The sequence below is a fragment of the Microtus oregoni genome, unplaced genomic scaffold (assembly GCF_018167655.1).
Source record: "Microtus oregoni isolate MIOR12 unplaced genomic scaffold, Mior012 000021F_ref0000039, whole genome shotgun sequence".
Taxonomy (NCBI): Eukaryota; Metazoa; Chordata; class Mammalia; order Rodentia; family Cricetidae; genus Microtus; species Microtus oregoni.
Genome location: NW_024543080.1, coordinates 8,440,103 through 8,458,648, shown reverse-complemented (window position 1 = coordinate 8,458,648; position 18,546 = coordinate 8,440,103). Strand labels below are relative to the sequence as shown.

Genomic DNA, 18,546 nt, shown 5'->3' with positions numbered 1-18,546 from the left:
CAGTGAGCAGCTGGACATGGGGGTGGACCCAGGAGGTGTTTGGTCTTTCTTTTAAGAAGTATGATATCCCAGGCTGTCTGTTAGCAAGCAGGCTAAACTTTAATGGTACCTACAAAGTCTGAAAAATAGTCAGAGAATGGAGTTGAGCCTATTGGGTATTGTAGAGTTGGTGCTAATGTTGGGAGTGTTTTAGGGAAACAGCAGAGATGGAGCGAGAAGCCTGGCTTCTTTGCCTGGTGAGAACCGCAATTGCTCTGAAGACCAACATCACATCATTCTCCATTGTGCTTGGGATTTAAACTATATTTCAATTTATTTATTTTTTATTCATCACAATCATTGTAGCTGAAAAAAATAGAATCGTCTTGGTGGTCTTCCTGGAAGCTCAGTGGCTTGACTCAGATTTGGCTACCAGTGACTGTTTTCCAGGGTGGTCCAGTTCTAGCGCTGTGAGAAAATAGGAATAAATGGTGCATTTGAGAAACATCAGATACATACAAGACCATATTCATTTTATGTTCAAGTGACCATAAAACTGTCTGGCATGGGCTGGAGAGATGGCTCAGTGGTTAAGAGCACTGCCTGCTCTTCCAAAGGTCCTGAGTTCAATTCCCAGCAACCACATGGTGGCTCACAACCATCTGTAATGAGGTCTGGTGCCCTCTTCTGGCCTGCAGACATACATGCAGACAGAATATTGTGTACATAATAAATAAAAATATTAAAAAAAACTGTCTGGCATGACCCGTTCATCCTTTATTTGGGGTTGGGGGAGGCCAGAATTTAAGACGTTCCCAATACTCAACGCAAAAACTTATCCTTATTGCTAAGCCTAGGTGCATAGTACAAAATCCAGGGTGGGCTGTGTGACTGTCTACTCTATGGGAATAATCACTGTCAGAGCAAAAGAGAAACAATGGATAAAAAAGCTGTGGTTATGGTTTGGGTGTTGACTATCCTACAGAGGTCACATGGTCCTATGCCGACAAGTTTTATGTCAGCTTAACACAAACTAAAGTCATCTGAGAGGAGGGAACCTCAATTGAGAAAATGCCTCCTTAAGATCAGGCTGTAGGCAAGCGTGTAGAACGTTTTCTTCATTAGTGATTGATGGGACAAGGTCCAGCCCTTTGTGGGATGGACCATTCCTGGACTGATAGGTCCTGGGTGTTATAAGACAACAGACTGAGCGAGTCGTGAGGAGCAAGGCAGTAAGCAGCACTCCTCCGTGGCCTCTACATTAGCTCCTGCATCTAGGGTCTTTCCCTGCTTGAGTTCCTGTCCTGACTTGCTCTGAGGATTAACAGTGATGTGGAAATGTAAGCGGAGTAAACCCTTTCCTCCCCAACTTATTTTGGTCAAGGTATTCATCACAGCAGTAGAAATCTTAACTACACAGGTGCCAAGAAAAGAGATGGAGCCTCGGAGAGGTGCAGTGAAGTTGGAGGTCGTTGGGTCGTTGAGGATAGGTATGTCACACTAGACCATTCCTCTCTTTTTCCCTTTCATTTCTAACTATGAGGTCAGCAATTTGCTGTGCCCCATGTTTCCCACCACTGCCATCTGACACCTGCCTAGAGGCCAAAAAGCAGTGGGACAGCACGAAACTTAAAGAATGGAATACCTCAACAGTGAGATGAAGTCAACCTATTTTTTTTTAAAAAAATAAGTTTATTATTTTGGGCATTCTGTTACAAGTATGAAAAGCTGGATAGTAATGCTCATGGTCATGGAATTGAGAGAGCAGTTCAGTGATTTTTACTTTAGGAAGGCACTGTTGAGTATGAAATGGGTATTTTTTCTGAGCTTTGTTGTTTTTGTTGTTGCTGTCAGGTTGTTGGATTTAATTTTTTGTATATTTACAAAAAAATCTTGTTTGTATTATGGCAAAACTCTTTTGTCCTTGTTCTTTTTCTTTCATAAGATATCAGGAAGAAAATCTTCATCTGCTACTTGGCTCTCTGAGTTTATGCCTTGGAGAGAGGACGTGACAGAACATAGGAGCATGCTCTTAGTGTCATTTATTAGGTCTCTGTCACACTGCAACAGTCTGTGCAGGGTGAGATTCCCGTATCTAAAACATTTTCCACCTACAAGCTAAAGAAACACTGTTATCTTGGCAGTCCAGGGAACACCAATTTAATTTCTTTCAGGAAAAAAAAATGTCATGCTTTGTAAGATTGAAAATCTTATTCCTTCCCCAGTAGAATATCAGTTTGGGGCCTTGAAGGCTTGCCTAAGATAATAAACATCAAGATGAATATTCCAGTTACTGAAACTCTTTTAAGGCATGAAATAGAATGTGTCTGTTGACTGAACAAGAGATAAGTAAGAGGTATAACTAGGAACAAGAACACGTAGAGACAAAATCTTCCAGATTCTATTCAAATCTCTAGTTATACGCTAGTGGGCTTTCATTGAAAAAGAGTAACATGGTCAGTCATAGTTACTGTAACAGTGTTAGGGTGTCAAAACTGTAGAAAAGAATGAATACCTTCCAATTTAAGATATGATGAAAAGACTGGCCTGTTTGGGGGACAACACTCAACATGTCTTCTGGTATCATTGACTGCAAAACTAGATACAGAGCGACCATGGAGGACTCAGTCACCTCAGCGTGGTCCCCTGTTAGTGGAATGACTCCAGATTTAGTCCACAGTACCACAGAATTTTTCCTGGAGCCCAAGAATTACAGTGTATGGGTTGTTGTTTGAAATTTAACAGAAAAGCTTAGAACATAGTATTGTATTCTAGACATGATGCCTCAACAATGTAACCTTGTGCAGAAGGTGGGATTCTTTTTCAGTGCCAAAAAATTACCTTATACAATTGACTGTTAGTAGCTCTTCATTCCAGATTGTGTTCATGACCAGCAGGACATGGCTAAATTGACTTCAAAATATTCAATTCATTTTGTAGAAATTTATGCAAGAAAGATGTAAATGGTTTTTGATTTTTCTATTCAGGTGATCAAAATGCATTCCAATGATCAAATAATTTGATAGCACAGAAGCTTAAAGATTATTTAAGGTTAAAGAAAAATACTAATTGAGGGAAAATGACACAAAATACCCATAGAAGATGGAGTTAATTACTATCATCCAGATTAATTAGTATTTTAGAATTTTCATAAATGTGTTACTGTGGTAAAATTGACCTTATCTCGTAATTTTGTTAGCATTAAAATATTCTTGAAAGTTGTTAGGTTAAAAAGAACTCTCTTAAAATATATTAGTTACATGTTACTTTCTGTTCAAAATATACTTATATATTTTGTGTGTATGAGGCACTCATGGACTATGATGCATTTGTGTGGAGGTCAAAAAAACAACTTGTAGGAAGTTCACCATGCTGGGCCAGGGGATCAACTGGGGTCGTGAGTGTAAACAACAGGACCCTTAGCTGCTGAACCATTCCATCTACCCTACTTTGCTTTCTTAAATGGTTATTTTCTTCTGTTTCAATGTGTCCTCTGAGAGACTAAAAGTATTTCCCTAAAACTTTAAGAAAATGTTCTCTGAGTTACGGGAAAAAAACAGCTTGGTGTAAACAAATTCAAGCAGAAATGATCTTAAGGCTTTTTAAACAACCCTGACTCGTAATTAAAGCTTCCGATGCCTTGAAGGTGGCTTGTGAAGAAGCCATGATGTACTTAAAGTTTCAATCTATGGAGATGCTTACTTTATGTACATATTGTGATAAAGGGAGACGGTGTTCACTTAAACAGAGGTGTAGATAATGTATCAGCAATGGTTCAGAAGCTAATTTAATTCTATATCACACAAACCAAGAATAACTTGTTACTTTGAGTTTTATTTTTCAGAAGGGAGAGAATTTACTTTGTCGTTAGTCTGGGTTCTGAATTTTAAGGAGTCGAAGCAGCAGTGGCAACGAACACTCTTGCTAGTGTCCCTGCTGATATTTGCTTTATTATGTTTTGATAGACACTAACGCTGAAGTAGATGCCGAAGATTTCATTTATAAAGGATCAAATGCGAGCTGTCGGGAATATGGATCAGTTGGCTCAAGCTGGCAAAGACAGATAACTGGAGTGGGGATTTTAGTTTAGATTAGATGATTCTAGAGATGAGGGTTTTTTTTTGTCCAACTCCATAAAAAACCTAACACAAATCAAAATCATTGTTCACAACATTTAAAAAATCTCAGCTGTAATAATTTTTAACGAACACGATTGAACTGTCAAAAAAATTTTCTGTGGAAATGTGCAGAGTTGAGATCAACTTGAGATTAAAGTGTGGGTTATGTACAATTAGAGTTTTGCAGACTAAATAGATTCATTGGTCACTTTTAAATGTTTGAAAGCATAATATCTGAAGAAAGCAGGTAGAACTCTAACTGGAGAACTCTGCTGTGAATCTTAAGGCTGGATGGCCCCATCCTTAACCTGTTTTCCTCTTGATGTGCACCAGGATCCCTCCCATGACATTTATGCTATCATTATCCTAGATAATGGTATTATGATGGATAAAGTACTAGGCTGGGTACCCGAGAATCTGGAATTAATCTTAAATATGTCAGAAGTTACCTGTGTATTTCTGTGAGCACTGAAGCTTTCCTCCAGGCTTAGTATGCTCAACTGAAAAATGAATTGGAATGGATAATAAATAGGATAGAGAAATTGGGTAAAGTTTGTGTTCTATTCTAAGGTTTATAAAATTCGTGATAAAACTCTGGATTCTTTGATGATGTGTTTTAAATGTACTTACCCCAGACAGTACATAAGCACTGCATCAGGACTGCAGGATGTCCTTCATTTCAGCATCAATCTGGTGATGAAGAAGAATGCTCTACAGTTGATCAAGCCCTCTACTTGTAGGCTACTAGGTCATGCAGAATATGCACAGCGTTTTGAAACCTTGTCAGCGGGGATATGATTATAATGAAAACACATGTTTTCATTGTAATTTTCATTAGCCATGCTTCTTATTTGTTTAGCTTTGTATAGCCCCTTGCACAGTCTGATAAGAACAACAATAGAATTTAGGACATGCTCATTAACGAATGCACAGAACAGATAACAGAGGAGCTGGCTTTGTGCACATTGAGTCCTGGAGGAGCTGATTTATATTCTGTTCTTAACCTTAAAGCCTGGTGAAAGAAACACGAAATCAGTTTAGTCATTATCTGCACACAATGGGATGAGGGAGGAGAGCAAGTTTAAAGTTTGGAAGGTTGAAAGTAGTTCAGCAGAGTCTCACAGAGACACAGAACTAGTCACAGGAGGTCTGGCTGCAGAAGAAATCAAGGATCAAAATCTCTTGATTGTAAAAAAAAGAAACGAAAAGAAAATCAGACCTTGGTATGAAAACAATGAAGAAACACAAGAGGAATATATAAGTCTTGTGTTTTTATAGAGGTTACGGTGACCCCAGCACAGAGATGGGATTCAGTGTGAGGCAGTAGAATCAGCCTGGATGTGGGAGGTCAATTGTAAAGGTGTAATCCAGAAAATGAGGACAAAAAATATTGAAAAAATATATAATAGGGACTGGGGAATATCTAGAAGGCAGAGTTGGCAGGACTTAGGATTTGCTTTTATATATGTAGAAAAAGATGAGAAATTAACTATCACTAAATTTTCATTTGGCGACAATGGGTAAATGATGCTGATATGATTCATGAACTTGCAAAGCAAGAAGGTTTTCGACTGGAGAATTTTTGTCATACTGAGTATGAGTTTATTGTGTTATAAGCAAATCTCTTGATTTAGGTGTTTTACCTATGCAGTTCATTAAAAAAATGTAAGATCAAGTTCTAGTTTTTGAAAGCTATTATTATAAACTATATAGGACAATCAACAAACATGGGCCAGTAGTTAGTCATTTATAACAATCAAATTTGTAGATTTGTTAGGTATGTTTTCTAGGTAAAATTGATATGTTTTAGACAGATAGTTTTTAATTACTTCAAAGATCTATAGACTATGACATTTAAAATGTTTTGTTAGGGATTGTCATGACAATGAGACAATCTGCTCCTGGCAGCACCAATTTACTTCAGAGACATTAAAGAAACTACTTATAGAGTTTGCTGTCATTATAGCAAGATTAGTCACTTGGACAAGAAGCTACTCTTGCTTGAACTGCTTGACAGTATGCTGTATAAACTGGACATGCAGGACCCACAGGAAAGGGACCAGTGAACTTTGCTAGACTACAAAAGGCAGGATGGTCCACCAGGGTCCCTGCTTCACACAAGAAACTGCCAGACATTCTGCAGAACACAGAGAAAAGTGACCAACACACTGCTAATATAGGCGAGACAATCTTTCAAATTTCTTGCTTTATTGAAAAGTCTGCCAGATACTATGGTCCAGTAAGCTGAAGATGGATGCCCCAACATTGCAAAGGAACTTTGGGTGACTGTCCTGGCAGCCAGATGTCTTTTTTATTTCTAGAGGTTTTTAAAGTCATTTGCAATGCATTTTTTTTGTTTATCTAAATAATAGTATATCCTTCTGGTGTCTTTGTTGAAGTTGAAGACTAGATAGTTATAGTTGCAGTTTTACTTATTATATATGATAGCACAAAAGTTAGTTATAAAATTTTGGATTTACTAAAATAGGGTAGATTATGGAGTACTTTCTTTACATTTACCAGACACAAATTAATTGGAATTCAGTACATTGTGAATGTAACCCTTACTTGATAATTGTTCTTACTGTGTACAGGGGATTATTATTTTCAGGTGTGCGGCTTTTGTTTACACTGCATTTGCTTCATTCTGTGAGCCTGTGTTACCATGCCTGTCTAAAGCACCTGATGGTCCTAATAAAGAGATAAGTGGCCCACAATGAGGCAGGAGCAAGGATAGGCGGAGCTTACAGACAGAGACGGTGAACAAGGAGCAAGAGAAGAAGGAGAGGAGGCCATCAGGGGCTAGCCACCCCGTCAGTCCTGGAGAAAAATGCCAAAAAAGGTATACAGAAATGAAGAAAGATAAAAGCCCAGAGGGAAAAGGTAGTTGGGATAATTTAAGTTAAGAAAAGCTGGGAAGAAACAAGCCATACTAAAGTCAGGCATTCATAACTAAGAATGAGTTTCCGTGTGTGATTTATTTGGGAGTTGGGTGGTGCCCTCCCACAAGAAAAGTCAAAAGAGCAAAACAACACGCAAGAGGTAGCCATTTAGACACTGATGGCAGTCACAGAGAGAACACTCAGGAAAAAGGATCATAAAAGCATCATGAACTTGAAAATCAAAGACAAATAGTACAAAATGGAAATTTGAGGAATGAGTAGAGAATGAAGAAAATATGAGATAGACCAAGATAGGAAGACCATAGGCTAACAGAAAATGGCAGCACAGATACCACAGAAAGTGTATTAAGGGGCTGGGAAGACAGTACAGAAAGTGCTTGCCACTTAAGCACACGGACTTGGATTTGACTCCCAGAACCTGTCTGCAAAGCTGAATATGGTGGTGTACTTGAAATCCCGGACTGGGAAGGTGCAGATGGGTGGTGGGATCCTGGGACTTGTTAGCCAGTCAGTGTCGCCTAATCAAAATGTGTGTGCATCCACGCAGACACCAGAGTACATATATGTGCATGCACACATGAGCACACACACAATACACTACTTCAAGAGGAAGGAGTAGTTGTGGGTACCACACACATGTTTACAGAGGAGGCCCATGGGGACCGAAAGGTTAGCTAGTGGGTATGGTCTAGCTTCTGGTGGTACCACTACCAACACAGTCTCAGCAATGTTCTGACACAAGAATTGAGTGCAAAGTACAGAGGGGCAGAAGACATACTGTATTACCAAAAAATAATAATAATAAAAAGAGAGAAAGAAAACTCCAAAGAAGTGTTTAAAGTATCATATTTGCTAGTTTTGATATAATAAAAAACAACTTTAGTATAAATTCGAAAGATTTAGCAAAAAGGATAGGGATGGATTCAAGGAAAAGAGTCAGATGGAATTTAGAGTGGATACAACCAACCAGATTAATAGCTAATATTTTAGCAACAGTGAGTTTGGATTTTCAGTCAGTAACAATTTTTTGGCATCAAGATTTGGCTTTTTGTCATAACTAGTGAAATTGGAGCTGCAGTCTATGACAATGCATGAAGAAAAGCCTCAGGAAGCTAACACGAATAAACACATGGTTTCCAGAACAGTATAGGATTCATTTAATTTGGTCCATTTATAACACATATTTTAATGTATATAGTTATTTTAGATTGTTCTGTAAAATGTTTACGCAGAGAGCTATTGATTCTGTTTAACATGTCATGTGATCTTTGCTGGGAAACATGCTAACCTAAAGTGGGTGTGTCATGTAGCGTGCACTGGGAAAGAGCAGGTGGAAAGCAAGCATTGCTGACATTTGTCAGCTGAACTCCTACTTGGGCATTGGCCGCTGTTTCTGTTTGCTAAATTATAGTGAGCAACTCCATCAGCAGTTTTCCGGCTCCATGAAGCAGATGCGTTTTGCTGAATTATTCTCACCAGGATCCAAAAATGGAGTGGGGACATCAAAGGTCTCAGAACTATCATACCCTCCAATTAAGGCAAAGGCAAATGCAGTGTGGCTCTGACTTTGGTCTCTTCTAAATAACTTAAATGACTGTTGGAGAGTGATAGGTACAATGAGAAATGTAAGCAAATGGGATCCTGTATTCTGACAATGACCAACACATGCCTTCTGGTGGAGTAGGGCGGGTGCTGACTTGTTGACTGAGATACAAGTAAAATCATTCAGTGTCTTGGAAATCAGTGCCTCTCAGGTCTAACATCAGTAAGGCAGCACAGCTAAACTGGGCTCCCTTCTCTAATATCTCAGTCGAGAGAGAGAGAGAGAGAGAGAGAGAGAGAGAGAGAGAGAGAGAGAACACACAGTATAGCCTTCCACTGCAGTCTACGGGAGCCACCTTTGTGGTAGTAAATAGGGAGATACTGCATACAAGGTTATCTTTTGTGCAAAGTTAAAAAATAAGTAACAATGTGGAGGCTGTTTCAAGAAAAGAGAGAAGAGGAAGGGACAACGGAAGAATGAGAGCCAATTGATAGTGTTTAAAAGAAAAGTTAATATTTAAAAATGATTACCACGTAACGTTAAAAAATATTTCTTCATAAAAATAATTCTTATGGTGAATAAACACTTATGTGGCCATTTTCTTATTATATTAAAACAAATTAAATGTAGTATTTTATAGTTAAAATACATGATGTGAATTTATCCCATTTCTCTACAGGTATTTCTGTTCATCCGTCTACCTGCCTGTATGCATGTGTATCCGTTATTTAGACACACACACATGTAAGCATGTCATAAAATGCTATAAAGTTACATGGGCTCTGTGTAAAGTGGACTCTAATACTTACACTGTTTCTTCTTTCAGTCTTAGAACCTGTTTCTGAATTTTAACCTATAGATTGAGTAAAACCTGGAAACGACTTTTCTTGCTTTCTTAGTGAGACAACCAGCAAGGTCACCACCACTCCAGGACAGCCTGTCTCGTGCACACACTTCAGGAACGTTTAGAACAGGGATGAAACATTGGTGTTCTGGAACCTTTTTGTGCTGAGGGGCAGAGGCGAGGCTCTCCTACCTGCGAGCTGCAGTAGAGGGGAGGTGAGTTTGTGGAGCAGCACTTGGAGGCGAAGTCTGAGCGCTTGTGCACCATGTCCTCCAGCTCCCCTGCAGAGGCGTTGGGTGTTTTTGTCCTCAGTCGCTCTGCCAGTCTGAAAAACAGCTCTCTTAGGTTCTGCTGGAGGTATTGTAGGGTCACTGCTTAAGCAAGATGACAGCTATTTCCCAACATGTACAATGCACATAGAAATACATGCCTGTCTCAGGAAACCTTATTTGTAGAATGGATTTTCGGTGAGCCGTGGTGAACTTAGAATTGAAATCTATACCTCATTCAAAGTCGTACAAGCAAACATAGAAATTGCCACTGACTTTGAAAGCCAATCACTCCCCTTTTGGTAGCTCATTATTTCAGCATAAATGATGCGTTTTTCTATTTCGCCTGGCTTGTCACCTTTCTCCAATGTTAGGTTTCAAGCTCCTTTAGAATGTCACCTCCAAGGGAGGTGATTTCAGTTTTATGCATTCTCTTTGCTGTTGTACAGTTTGCCGGCTTGGGAACTCACTATGTGGATATGCTGAAATAGGAGTGGGGTCCTTTGGCCTTCCTTCCCAGGGATTTCACACCTTCATTTTTAAGATGCTAACAGGATTTGATGCCTCTCACTGTTTTCCAGCTTGCACTATCTATGATCTTGGTGCCATTTCACTGCCACAGTGGCTCACTTAGCATGATTTATTACTTTCTTCAAGAAATATACTCCTAGACCAGTGGTGAGCAGTAAGGGGAAAATGGGAAAGACACTTCCAAATCCAGGACTTTCACAAGCTAAGGAGGATTTCATGGAGGTCATCGAGAAGATGTCCTATTCTGGGATTCTTTAAGAAAATCTTTTTGTGAATCTGTGTGCTTACTTGAGTTCTAGATTACAACTGATTTAAAATGGAAATTTATTAAGCAAAGTGGAAAACACCACAATCTTTTTAGAGATTTCCCCCAAGAACCCAGTTCGATGCCTTTCATTATTATGACCAATTATTTTATTGCTAATTTCTATTTACAGTGAAATGCTTCCTCTTCCCTTTCATTGAGAAAATAACTGTTGTATTGTCTTGTTGATAACTAGCATTTTTACTTCTGGTTCATAAGGATCACATGATGATGACCAAGCCAGCATGAAAATTTGGTTCTTGGAGAACAAGCATTGGTGGGCAACTGCAGGGGCATGAATATTGACCAACTATGTGCTCATGTCTCTGTTTTGAGTCAAATCAAATATAACTGATCACTTATAATTTATATTCTTGTGGCTGTGTTTTAATTGGCTAACTTTGAAAACTGCAGCCTTCTGTGTAGTCCACTCAGGGCGTCCTGAGTTTTCACTTGTGCTTTTCAGTCCCAGAATTAGATAGACAAGCAGGGCAGACACATTTGGAGGATGAAGCCACAAAGCCAGCCACTTACTTTCTCTTGTACTCAGTAAATGTGTTCTCAGAATAATCTGCACACATTTCTTGCCCCCTTTCAATGAAAGAAGTAAGTTGCTTCTTCAACAGGGGACTCTGTAAAAAAAAAAAGTTGCACATCAACATTCCTTGTACGGAAACACTGTCCTGGTGAGGACATTGATCAGAATTCCAAGTCCCTGCACCAGGTATCAGCAAACAATTTTTTTTTATATATAAAGCCAGTTAGTAATTACTTTAGGCTTTGTAGGTCATATATGATCTCTATTATAGATATTCCACCCTAAATAGTTGTGGTAACAGATGATGGACAAACAGCTTGCCTGGTGGTGTTCTAATGCAACTCAATGGCCACTGTAATTTTAATTTTATTTAATTTCTACACAATGAAATTTCGATCTTCTTTTGACTTTTTCCTCTGAGTAAGTGCAAGAATACCATAAGCCATATTTTCATGGTTAACTTGCAGGGCAAACTTGTCAGGTTTGATCCATAAGCTCCAGTCTGCAATTCTGACCTACACTGTTGATAAAGAAACGTAGGGAAGTGTACCTGAGTGCTGAAACAGGCTGCGGAGTCCTGGGTTTCGCAGCATTCCCTGAGGGACTTCAGGGTGGTCTCCAGCACTTTGCTGAGGAATACTTCTGGCAACTGAGTACTTCTGCTTAGTTCAAATGTATACCTGGTGTCAGGCAGAAAAGGAGAGGAGGCTTTTCAAGGTGTGTCTGGGGTTCAGAATCAGAAATGGGACCCATCTACTGTCTACTACTATTCTACCTGTCTGCAGGGGCAGAACTGGCATCTTGTTTCTGATTGTCATGTTGTTTTATTTGAGACACTTTTACTCTGCAGCCCAATTCATTCTGTATCTCACAGTGGGGTGAATCCTTCAGCCTAGGGCCCTCTCACTTCACTTTCTGCCTCAATCCCCCTAGTGTGGGGTTGCAGACATGGACCAGTATGCCTGGCTTTTTGGTTCTGTTAATTTATTTTAATTTTATTTAAAACATAATAACATCTTTCCCCCTTCCTTCTCATTCCTAAAACCCCTCTCATGTCTCTTCTACTCTGTCTCAAATTCGTGGCCTGTTTTTCTGTTAGAATAGTAACATGAATGTGCGTGCATGTGACCAAATAAAACCCGCTGAGTTCATTTACTATTGTTTATGTGACTTAATTTAAAAATGACTTAACACAAACGAACTCCCTATAAACTGACTTTAGATTAGATGTCATCTTCATAAAAAGATTTTATTAATGCTTGGTTTAATAACTGTAATATACTATATATACAACAGAACATGCAAACATATCCTTTTACTTTGAGCTCATATGGACATGTCCTTTGTGAGAGTATAACACAGTTCTCCCACAGCTAATGTTAGCTGGGTACCTCAGAGCAAATGTACACAAAATAGTTCACTCCATCTTATCTAACTGTTGTCTATGCATTAACAAGATCAATTAGTATTTATAAAAAACTGTACTTTAGTTTTTATTTTGTCTAAATTCTATTTATATAGGCAGCTGACAGTCTAACCATTTTTTTCAAGCTGTAAATCAGTTTGTGAAGTGTGAAGATATTAAATATATATATATCACATTGTGTTTTTGTTTTGATTCTCCTTAGTTAACTGAGACAAGATCAGGTTTTGCTTGTCATCAAATGATTATTCTCTGAAAGCTTGATAAACTTTCATTTGGTTGGTGTGAGTGTGCATGTGAGATTTGGAATAGAATATGGTCAAACTGGGCAACAACATGATACATGTTTACATTGCCATGATAGATATTATATGATTTGCATGGAACATCTTACTGTACTGAACATTTTTCTAGATGTATTTCTTTCTGGCCATCTCTGCGCTAAGTAAGGCAGTATTATCATTCCCAAGTCAGCTTAGAGAAATCTAGGTCAGAAAGGACAAGCCCCTTCTACCACTACACACTAGTCTCAGTGGACAGACTTAGCAACCACAGGCTCCTTCCTTATCCAAGTTTAACGGCTTGGAGTATTTTGACATCAGTTAACAAATACTTAAACTCTACAGATGCCATATAAAGAGACTTGCGTTGAGAAGAGGGACAGCTTGGTTTCCCTTGGTCTGGTGCCCTGTCTGGGCAGAATATACCACATATTGTTCCACTTACTTATCCATGACTTGAGTGGCACGCTGACCACACAGGTCTGTCTTTGTGGGCAACTTGATGGCTGGCGATTGAACTGGTTCAGCCGCTGGCATGAAGTAAGTGCACATAAAAATGTTCATGGGTGTTTTCTCTTGACAGCACTCTTCAAACTTAGAATTCTTTGCGGACAAGTTGTCACAGATTTTTAAGGTGTGTTCTGGCAGCTACAAAGAGAATGGTGGAGTCGGGCACTTAGTGTTCTTGTTGGTCTAACTAAAAATAAAACATAGACTTTTGAACCCTGATATGATATTTATAATTGTCAGTGAGAATGCCCTTAGAAAACAAAGGGATGGGATACGGCGCTCAGGAAGGGAGCTTGTTAAAACATGAAAGTTTATCGCACAAAAGTCTGATTTCACATTGAGAGAGAGAATGCTGTTTATGAAAATTCCATATTGAAACTGAGTACTTTGTGTTAGCAAAAAAACCAGAATAACTTATGCTTAAAATAATTAGGATAAAGTGAATACTTAGCTATAATGCTATAAAGCATGTCATTGTTTAAAATGCAATAATTGAAGATTAGTTAAAAATATGATGCACCTGGGGAGATGATGTAGTACAACTGACAATCCCATGTAGTCCTACTGACATCATGCATCATTATAGAAAAACAACTATACACACAATCGTGTGGTTGTAATGGAAAAAGACTACACAGCACAATGCAACCATGCTAACTATGTCAATAAGATCGTGGAGACTGATCTTCATCTAATGTAATTACCTGAATTTGCATCAGCGAGAGAAAATGATGCAAATTGAGAAAGTAGAAAAAAATCTGATGTGCTTACCAAATTGTACAAAGTATAATAAACATTACCAGGCTTGGATAGTGTCAGCACTAATAAGACTTTATGCCATAGCCCAATTTTAAATTGAGTTCAATTTAAATATAATACTGGAAACTATAATTAAATTTAAATAACCACGTGTGGGTAATGGATACTCTGCCCAGTATAGAGCTTGGGAATCTTGGAATCTTGTCCTGTATGCATGCGGATTTTTGTCACTGGTTGGGTGTCTTCCAATGAGTCTGGGAGTCAGAGTTAAGAATGTATTTGTATTTTGTGAATGCATATGAGGAGGATGGAACAGTGCACAGGAAAAGCAGCTGAGAAGACGGTCAGTCTGTTCACAGTATGCAGAACCACCTTACCTCTTTGGCCATGCAGTCCTCTGAGGTGGACTCACAACATTTGGACAGGATTTGAGTAAGATCTTCAGCTAGTGGCAGAACAGCCTCCAGATTGGCAGTTGGCACTTTTTGGGCTAGTTTAATGAGATGGCTAGATAATTAGAAATGAATTTGTTAGCTCACTCATATCCTTAGCTTTCTAAGTTTCTTAGTTTTCATGGCAGACATGCTAGCGCGAGGAATACTGTAGTCTCTGGCATCAAGAGATGAATGGAGCACACCAGCCGTGTGATCTGTGCTACACAGCAAAACTACAGTCCTCAGGATTTAACCATCCCCAGAGAAGGGTCCTAAACATTCAGCCCTGAGACAGGGCTTCTCTTTCAGCCAGATGCTCGCACACGATGGATCGAAAGCAGTCCATCGTGCCAATATGCAGTCTTGCTATCTTTTAAGATGTCGTAAAAAATCACTTCTATCTTAGCGTTTTTGTCAGTGAGTTATAGAATACTTTATGTATCCTGAATCCTACCTCCTTAACAGATACATTTTGCCAGTGTCTTTCCTAGTTGCCTCTTCCCTTGTTGATTGTATCCTTTGGATAGAAGTTATAAAGTTTGATACAGTTGATTTTGGTTTTGCTTTTCTTCTGTTTGTGAATCATATTTATGGATCATTGTCAAAGCCAATACCTTGAAGATTTCCCTATTTTCTTCAATGAGTTTTATAATTAGAGATATTATATTTAAGTTTTTAATAGGTTTTTCATGGTGTGAGGTAAGGATCCAGCTTCATTCTTCTGCATGGAGCCCTCTGGTTTCTCGACACTGTTAGAGAAATTGCCTTCGCTCTGCTGCATTTTAGCACCTTTGTTGGAAAGCACTTGACCAAATACACTGAGTTGGGCCTTCTATCTGCTCCAGGGTCTACATAACTCTTCTCATGTTAACATCACACTAACTTGACTATTTAAAGCCTCACTGTTGCTTTTTTTTTTTCCCCACAGGTGTCTTGTTCACCTGGAGTCCTCTGAGGTTCCCTTAGGATAACTTATTAATTTCTGGATGGTAGTGCAGTTTGGAGCTCAAAAGTCTACCACATGGCAGCTGTTTCAACTCAGGTGATGCTGATGGAAGGTGCTGGAAGCCTTGAGAGATGGGTCTTCTTGGGAAGTCTTTGGGTCATTGGGAATTGACTTTCAAAGGACATAGTATAACCTCCTCTATCTCTTCTTGCCATTTGCCTCCAGCTAAGAGGTGAGTGGTTTGCACCACCATATGCTTCCACCCAATGCACAACCAGAGGCCAGAACAATGGGGCTGGCTTACTATAGACCGGAACCTTAGAAGTTGCAGATAGACATTTCTGTGTATAGATTGATTAGCTTCGGTATTTGTTGCAGTAATGAAAAAAAAAAGCTGATTAACAAAGACTTTTTTCTTTAAAAGTTCCATTATGGTTTTAAGAGATTAGACTAACTACATAAATTACTTTAAATAGTCCAACGTTTTACTTCATTTATTATTTTTAATATTTACTAATTGACTTTTTTGAGACAGGGTCTCACTATGTAGCCAGAAGTAGCCTGGAACTCACTATGTATCCTAGGTTAGCTTTGAACTTATGACTGTCCTCTTGCCTCAGCCTCCCAAGTGTTGGTATTGTAGGTGTGCATCACCTCACTTGGCTAGTATGTTATTTTAATAACTTTAAGTCTTCAAACCACAAGTAGGGAACACCTATCCATTTATGGTATCTTCTTTCATTTCTTTGAACAATGTATTATACTTTTCATTGAGCATGCTTTTACAGTATAATTTTGAAACAGTGATATATTTTACATTTATTTACTATAGTTGAAATATTTTCCCTTCTATGGACATTTAGGGAATCTCTAAATTTTACTTATTGGAAATATGGCAGCAATATTTTGAAATTTAATCTTTTTTTTACTGTGAAACTCTTTTATTTATTTATTTATTTATTGCTTTATAAATAATACCATTCAAATTTTCCACTTCCTCCCCTCCTCCCATTTCCCTCACTCACCTTTCCCCCCTCCCCCTCCAGTCCTAGGAAAGGGCAGGATACCTTGCCCTGTAGGAAGTTCAAGGCCCTCCCCCCTACATCCTAAGCAGTACTGCAGGTACTGGCCTTTTGAGATCCTAGTCTATTTAAAATTTAATCTTTATTCTCACCAAATGCTAATCTCTTTGAGTCAATTCCTAGACACTAATGCAAGTATAACCCTAATTAAGCAATGTACATGATGGCTCTCTATTGTGATTATGTGTATGATACCTGGTAAACATGCTTTCTCAGTGTACAAGAAGCATGGAGGCAAGAACTTGGGTAAGTGCCCAGGGTGTTCGTGTGGTTCTTTAGTGGACTGTGTTCTCCAGCTTCTTTCACAGGCATGTTTTGTAGGGTTACAGAGGGTGAGTGAAGGAGCAGACTTCTAACCTTGGAGATGGGGTGGGATCTTTACCTCAGCCTGGATTTCTCCTTTCCATACGCAGCATATTGGGAACAGACTCTGTTCGACATAGTGGTGAGAACTGACAATTCTTTGATCTGGAGCCTCTAGAAAGTAACAGGGAGAACTATATTAGACAATCAAAACCAATGGCACGGCGTGTGCATAAGTAGCAGAAGGGATGTTTTAGTTGCTTGACATTTAAAAATCAATATGATGCTGAGCTCCTTAATGGTATGAATGTCTTCCAATTAACAAATGCAATGAAGTTATTTTAGAAACTTTTGCTAATTACAAAATCCCAACTTCCAGCATTATATAACAGAAATGCCAGTTTATGAAGGAGAAACAATACATAGCTGTAGTAGGTAAATGGAGCCTACCTCCTTCAAAAAGCACACAGTTGGGCTCGCAGAAGTACAGCAGGATCCTACCATAGAGAGATAACTCTTGGTGTAACTGATTAAAAGTGGCAGAGGAGCTTGTCCGTAATTGCTGGAATATTCGTATAGAAATCTGGGGGAGAAATGGGATTGATTAAATAAATGATAGGAAAACCAAATTGAACTTTTGTTAGTATTTTAATTAAGAAAGCATACATTTTATATTGGTTCATATCTATCTATGTATCTATCTATCATCTATGTATGTATGTATCTATCTATATATCTATCATCTGTCTGTCTATAGTGTGTGTATATATGTATATATAGTGTGTGTATGTAGGTATGCATGTATGTATGTGCAGTGTGTGTGTGTGGGTGTGTGGGTGTGTGTAGGCTATAGGTTGGCATCAGATTTCTCTATTGCTCTGTACTTTAGTTTTTGAAACAGGGTCTCTCACTGAACCTGGAGCTTACCATTGTGGTTAGACTAGGTAGCAAGTGCCAGAGATCTGGCTGCCTTTGCCCTCTTCTAGCATGTGTGTTCTGTAGATCTAAACCCAGGTCATTATACTTGCAGAGCAAGCATTTTACCCATGGAGCCATCTCCCTAGCCAACTAGGTCATGAAATCACTATAATTTAAAGAAATAACAATTATACTGGCAACTATAAAAATATATTTATTTTGAAAAAATGTGATTTTTGTTTGTTTTTCAAGACAGAGTCTCTCTGTAGCTTTAGAGCCTGTCCTGGAACTAGCTCTTGTAGACCAGGCTGGCCTCATACTAATAGAGATCCGCCTATCTCTGCCTCCTGAGTGATGGGATTAAAGGCGTACACCACCACCTGGTTTGAAAAAGTGGTTTTTTTTTTGGTTTTTTTTTTTTTGTTCTGATGTTGTCTGTTTCAAATGAGAGGTCATCTGTTTGCTTGTTTGTTTTAATTTTATTTATAAAATTATAAATAAATTTTATTTATTTATGGTCTTAGAGCATCATCAATAGTAGCTGCTTCTTGAATTAATAATAGTGAATAAATTAGAGGATCTACTCTTTATTTTCTATTTGATTTTATGATCCTAGACAGTTCCTATGCATAGTCAACTTACGTGACAAGAGCGATTATTTTGGTTTTTAGCAACATTAATTCCTAGGGCTCCTAGAGACATTCTGAGGGCTGGAGAGATGGCTCAATGGTTAAGTGTCCTTCCTGCTTTTCCAGATCTTAGTTCAGTTCCAAGCAACCAAGTCAGGTAGCTCACAAGAACCTGTAACCCCAGCATCAGGGGATGTGATGGCCTCTGCAGGTACCAGCATACACATAAAAA

The 18,546-nt window shown here is 38.7% G+C and overlaps 1 protein-coding gene across 2 annotated transcripts in view; it reads right to left on the bottom strand.

The window, feature by feature from the left end:
- Positions 1–288: 288 nt before the first annotated feature.
- Positions 289–18,546, bottom strand: part of Gc (GC vitamin D binding protein) — a 32,117-nt gene continuing 13,859 nt past the window's right edge. The window contains exons 5-14 of one of the 2 annotated variants that reach the window (XR_005976109.1): positions 17,218–17,350; positions 16,847–16,941; positions 14,380–14,509; positions 13,179–13,381; positions 11,580–11,709; positions 11,026–11,123; positions 9,580–9,712; positions 4,728–4,787; positions 4,547–4,597; positions 289–447 (exon numbers count right to left, since the gene is read on the bottom strand). Coding sequence is in view for 1 of the 2 variants with exons in the window: in XM_041671463.1 (XP_041527397.1) it covers positions 4,752–4,787; positions 9,580–9,712; positions 11,026–11,123; positions 11,580–11,709; positions 13,179–13,381; positions 14,380–14,509; positions 16,847–16,941; positions 17,218–17,350 (958 nt within the window). In the remaining variant the exon portion in view is untranslated. The remainder of the gene's footprint in view (positions 448–4,546; positions 4,598–4,727; positions 4,788–9,579; positions 9,713–11,025; positions 11,124–11,579; positions 11,710–13,178; positions 13,382–14,379; positions 14,510–16,846; positions 16,942–17,217; positions 17,351–18,546) is intronic. The other variant, XM_041671463.1, reaches the window with a different exon arrangement.